Source organism: Gekko japonicus, unplaced genomic scaffold (genome assembly GCF_001447785.1).
Source record: "Gekko japonicus isolate JY-2015 unplaced genomic scaffold, Gekko_japonicus_V1.1 scaffold794, whole genome shotgun sequence".
Taxonomy (NCBI): Eukaryota; Metazoa; Chordata; class Lepidosauria; order Squamata; family Gekkonidae; genus Gekko; species Gekko japonicus.
This window is the reverse complement of record NW_015164692.1, coordinates 636,448-642,519: the sequence shown is the minus strand read 5'-3', so window position 1 is coordinate 642,519 and position 6,072 is coordinate 636,448. Positions and strand designations below refer to the sequence as shown.

The following is a 6,072-nucleotide window of genomic DNA, read 5'->3' as shown; positions in this document are numbered from 1 at the left end:
TACCCGAAAGATGGTTGCCCAGCCTCCGCTTGAAAGCGTCCAGCGAAGGAGCCTCCACCACCTCCCAAGGCAGACTGTTCCACTGCTCAACCACTCTTACAGTTAGGAAGTTTCTCCTGATATTTAGCCAGTAACGACTCCCTTGTAATTTCCACCCATTAGACCTAGTCTTGCAATGCAAGAACCTCATGTGGCTCCCGAGCTGCAGTTTGGGCTCCCTTGGTATCATGCCATAGAGTCCATCCTCCAAACCAGCCGTTTTCTCCAGGGGAGGGGATCTGACCGTGGTCATCCGGAGATCAGCTGTCATTCCGGACAATCTCCAGGCCCCCGCCACCTTAAAGCTGACAACCCTATTTGGAAAAGCATCGGGACACCCATTAGACCTAGTCTTGCAACGAAAGAGCCTCATGTGGTTCCCGAGCCGCAGTTTGGGCACCCCTGGTATCATGCCATAGAGTCCATCCTCCAAACCAGCCGTTTTCTCCAGGGGAGGGGAACTGACCGTGGTCGTCCGGAGATCAGCTGTAATTCCAGACAGTCTCCAGGCCCCCGCCACCTGAAAGCTGACAACCCTATTTGGAAAAGTATCAAGGGAAAATGGTGGCCCTCTAGGCACTTGCAAGCCAATAGGTGGGGCTCCTTGAACCACTGAGGAATCCAGTCCACGAGTTTAAAAACTGCTGTGCTAAGTTTTTATTGTTCTAGCTTCAACAGGTTACAGAGTGGGCTCAAACAGCCCGGCAGTTTTGGGTCCATTGCCCGGGTGTGGGAGCGATGCACCCAAAATACTCCTCTTGCTGGATAATGAATACGTTTCAGTCTTGATTTTTCTGCATAAAAACTGCCGGTGAAGTACGTAAAACTCCTTCAGACAGATAACACAGACATGTTGGGTCCTGAGGACCCGAATCCGCGGAATTCGTTCTCCAAGAAGCAGTGAATGTTTGTACGGCTGAGAGCTTGTGTGTTTTCCCCCCTGTCGTAAATCACGAGAACCTACTACCCGTTTACTATCTCTGCGTGGGTAAAATACTCCTCTTGCTGGATAATGAATACTTGTCTTGATTTTTCTGCATAAAAACTGCCGGTGAAGTACGTAAAACTCCTTCAGATAGATAACACAGACATGTTGGGTCCTGAGGACCAGAATCCGAGGAATCCGTTCTCCAAGAAGCAGTGAATATTTGTACGGCTGAGAGCTTGTAGAACCTACTACCCCGATTACTATCTCTGCCTGGGAGGGAGGAGGAGAAGCAGTCACTGTTTACTGAAATACACTGGGGGAAATTTACATTGACGATTTCTTGGTTGCTTAACATTGAAGCCAGGACTGAAAGAGTATCCCAAAGCAAGAACGAAATCCAAGCAGTACCTTTTATTACAACCAACCAAATGGACCCTGTGCAAGATTTCAAACTCACCAGAGCTCTTCATTAGGCTGACGGAGGACTCTGGTGAACTTGAAGTCTGTACAGTGTATTATGCCCATTTGTCAAACTCACCAGAGCTCTTCATTAGGCTGACGAAGGACTCTGGTGAACTTCAAAGTCTGTACAGTGTATTTGTGCCCATTTGCTTGTTTTTTGCCATCAAGCCACAGCTGACTAATGGCGACCTCGTAGGGTTTTCAGGAGAAGAGATGTTCAGAGGTGGTTTGCCATTGCCCGCCTCTGCATCAAAACCCTGGTATTGCTTGGTAGTGGGAGGTCTTCTAGTGTCCTGGCCCCACCGGTGGACCTCCTGATGGCACCTGGTATTTTTGGCCACTGTGTGACAGAGTGTTGGACTGGATGGGCCAGTGGCCTGATCCAACCTTGGCTTCTCTTATGTTCTTATCCAAATACTAGCCAGGGCCGACTGTGCTTAGCTTCCAAGATAAGATGAGATCGGGCAAGCCTGGGCTATCCAGGTCAGGGCACTGTGTCTGTTGCCTTAATAAAAAACACAGTACGCAGATTTCGTTCTTGGCTTTTGGATTTTGCACGGACCAATATAGCTCTAAGTTTTCTGAAATAGCTCCTGCCAACCTAGCCCAAGGTCACCCCAGCAAGCTCCCTTGGTGGAGTGGGGATTCGGTACCCCGGATACTGGAGCTGCGGTGGCTCAAGTGGTTAAGATGCTGAACTGCAGGCTGTGGAAGGTCGGTAGTTCAGCAGTTCGAGACCCGGGTTGCTGCATGACGGAGTGAGCTCCCGTCTCTAGTTCCAGCTCCTGCCAACCTAGCAGTTCGAAAGCAAGACATTGCAAGTAGATAAATAGGTACCACTTCGGTGGGAAGGTAACAGCATTCCGTGCGCCTTGGTGTTGAGTCATGCCGGCCACATGACCACGGAAACGTCTTCGGACAGCGCTGGCTCTTCGGCTTGGAAATGGAGATGAGCACCGCAACCCTAGAGTCGGACTCGACTGGCTTTCGAGCAAGGGAGACCTTTACCTTACCCTTACCTTTCTGAAATAATGCCCAGCCAGTTGATGAATGCTTGGGTTGGTCTCCTGCAAAGAAGCCATATGGCACACCTAGCTGCCCGACCTTCTGTTTTAGAGTTGAGCTCTCCGACATCCTGCTCACACCTGCAGAGCAATTCCCCAGGTTGTGAAGGTATGCCCAATATTGATTCAGTTTATGAACTGGTTTAACTGGCAGTATAAGGAAACGTGGTGCGTGCGCTTGGTCATCTGTGTGTCGCCTGTCAATACTGCTTTATCTTTTGTCCAAAACAAATCGGCGTGAGCCTCTGCGAGAGAGGCCTGCCATTGCACGTAAACGCTGCGCCTCTGCCGCGTTGACTGCAAGCTGCTGTGGCAGTCACGGGTATCGTCCACGACCGCCGTTCCATCCCCTGCGAAAGGCAGGCCTTTTCTCTGAGGCCGAATGGGATTTCAAGGAGCCACCGCAAGGCTGATGCAGCCGGGCAAAGCAAAAACGGCCGCAAATTCATCGCCATCTGCCCCCGGGCTTTCAGTAGGCTGCCGGATGGAAAATCGGCACCAGATCTGATCTGAATCCCTCCAGTGTACATGAGATGATTGACCTGACAGTAAACTTTCCCTTCTGTAGAGGTAACATTTTGGAAATCCTAATTTGCAGGTGTGCCAGGAAGATGGGCGAAATGCATTTGCAGAAAGAGTAAGCAGCGTCAGGTGTGTTTAGGATTGCACTACGAACCAAAAAGGGCTAAGCTAAACCATATATATAAAAGTACAAATATTTATTAAGGTGTACACATGTTAAAGGAGCTGTGGTGGCTCAAGTGGTTAAGACGCTGAACTGCAGGCTGTGGAAGGTCGGTAGTTCAGCGGTTCGAGACCCGAGTGTGCCGCATGACGGAGTGAGCTCCCGTCTCTAGTTCCAGCTCCTGCCAACCTAGCAGTTCGAAAGCAAGAAATTGCAAGTAGATAAATAGGGACCACTTCGGTGGGAAGGTAACAGCGTTCCGTGCGCCTTGGTGTTTAGTCATGCTGGCCACATGACCACAGAAACGTCTTCGGACAGCGCTGGCTCTTCGGCTTTGAAACGGAGACGAGCACCGCAACCCTAGAGTCGGATTCGAATAAGGAAATATCTTTCCTGCAAATACAGGAATATCTGTTGGACGCTGCCTTTTATATAAATGTAAGGAAACTTGGAAATAATAAGTGTAAGCATTTGTAAAATGCTTTCAACAGTCAAAGCGGTTCACGTACCATAATCCGTACCACAGCGCAGTGAGGCGGCCGAAATATTCTTATCCCTGGATTGGAGTCCAGTAGCACCTTAAGAAATCCGGATTCGAGTCCAGTAGCACCTTAAGAGATCGAGGAGAGTCAAAGCTCCCTTGGCCAGATACTCGGTAATAAGGAAATATCTTTCCTGCAAATACAGGAATATCTGTTGGACGCTGCCTTTTATATAAATGTAAGGAAACTTGGAAATAATAAGTGTAAGCATTTGTAAAATGCTTTCAACAGTCAAAGCGGTTCACGTACCATAATCCGTACCACAGCGCAGTGAGGCGGCCGAAATATTCTTATCCCTGGATTGGAGTCCAGTAGCACCTTAAGAAATCCGGATTCGAGTCCAGTAGCACCTTAAGAGATCGAGGAGAGTCAAAGCTCCCTTGGCCAGATACTCGGTAATAAGGAAATATCTTTCCTGCAAATACAGGAATATCTGTTGGACGCTGCCTTTTATATAAATGTAAGGAAACTTGGAAATAATAAGTGTAAGCATTTGTAAAATGCTTTCAACAGTCAAAGCGGTTCACGTACCATAATCCGTACCACAGCGCAGTGAGGCGGCCGAAATATTCTTATCCCTGGATTGGAGTCCAGTAGCACCTTAAGAAATCCGGATTCGAGTCCAGTAGCACCTTAAGAGATCGAGGAGAGTCAAAGCTCCCTTGGCCAGATACTCGGTAATAAGGAAATATCTTTCCTGCAAATACAGGAATATCTGTTGGACGCTGCCTTTTATATAAATGTAAGGAAACTTGGAAATAATAAGTGTAAGCATTTGTAAAATGCTTTCAACAGTCAAAGCGGTTCACGTACCATAATCCGTACCACAGCGCAGTGAGGCGGCCGAAATATTCTTATCCCTGGATTGGAGTCCAGTAGCACCTTAAGAAATCCGGATTCGAGTCCAGTAGCACCTTAAGAGATCGAGGAGAGTCAAAGCTCCCTTGGCCAGATACTCGGTAATAAGGAAATATCTTTCCTGCAAATACAGGAATATCTGTTGGACGCTGCCTTTTATATAAATGTAAGGAAACTTGGAAATAATAAGTGTAAGCATTTGTAAAATGCTTTCAACAGTCAAAGCGGTTCACGTACCATGTGAGGCGGCCGAAATATTCTTATCCCTGTGAATGGAGAAGAGAAGAAGAGATTGGATTTATACCCCACCCTTCACTTGGAGTCTCAGAGCGGCTTACAAACTCCTTTCCCTTCCCCTCCCCACAACAGACACCCTGTGAGGTGGGTGGGGCTGAGAGAGCTCTGACAGAAACGGCTCTTTTTCAAGGACAGCTGTGCCAGAGCTTGTGACTGACCCAAGGTCACATCGGCAGGTACAAGTGGAGGAGTGGGGAATCAAACCTGGTTCTCCCAGATTAGAGTCCGCACACTTAACCACCACACCAAATTGGAGGCCGGAGGCTGAGAGACAGAGTGGCGTGCCCAAGGCCCACGCCCATAGCTACAGTGGGGCCACCTGGGGCCTGGCCCCCCGACTTCCTACCAAGGCTCCCTGACTCTTTGGGCTCTGACAGGACCATCCTGAACAGAGTTACACCCTCCCAAGCCCATTGACATCGTTGCACTGAGAGTCGGCACTTGGCAGGGGTGACGCGGGAACCGTTGACATCACTGCTCGTGCCCTTAATTACAATGCAACGCCAGCTACTGGGGCCTCAATGGCCAGCGTATTACTGCTGTGACATTTCCTCTTGCATCTGACGGGGCTCCCCTTTCCCTGGCAGGTTCTTACAGCGCCAGCCAAGGCGTCAACTGTATCAGAGAGGATGTTGCGGCTTACATCGAACGACGCGACGGAGGGGTGCCTGCCGATCCAGATAACATATACCTGACGACGGGAGCCAGTGACGGCATTGTGGTAGGTTTGCCCCTTCTTTCTGATGTGCGGTTGCAGACAGCAAGGGGTCGCCGTGCATCTGGGATTCCGAGCTGCGTATATTCGGCGGTTTCAAAAATCCTGTGCTCCAAATGGGTGGAGTAGAGTTAACACATGTGCACAAACGTATTTAATTTGCAGAAAAGATTGAGATGCGTTAGTCTGTCTGCAGCAGCGGAAAAGAGCCGGAGTCCGGTAGCACCTTAAAGACTAACAAATTTCGTGGCAGGGGAGGAGCTTTCGTGAGTCACGGCTCACCGCTTCAGGTTTGCAGGAGTTCTTCAGACAGCACAGTTTGAAAGTTTGTTTGAAGCAGGGGTCATTTCGTAGGAAAAGAGGTGCAGGAGCATATTAGCATAACTTATTTGCATATGCCACACCCCCTGACATCACTGGAAATGTGTCAGAAGGCAACATCCACCTCTCAGGTGCCAATGGACTGTTTTGGATTGCTAGCT

The 6,072-nt window shown here is 49.1% G+C and overlaps 1 protein-coding gene across 1 annotated transcript in view; it reads left to right on the top strand.

The window, feature by feature from the left end:
• GPT2 (glutamic pyruvate transaminase (alanine aminotransferase) 2) overlaps positions 1 to 6,072 on the top strand; it is a 47,816-nt gene that overhangs the window by 25,414 nt on the left and 16,330 nt on the right. Inside the window, exon 4 of the mRNA XM_015409429.1 lies at positions 5,463 to 5,596. Coding sequence (XP_015264915.1) covers positions 5,463 to 5,596 — 134 coding nt within the window. The remainder of the gene's footprint in view (positions 1 to 5,462; positions 5,597 to 6,072) is intronic.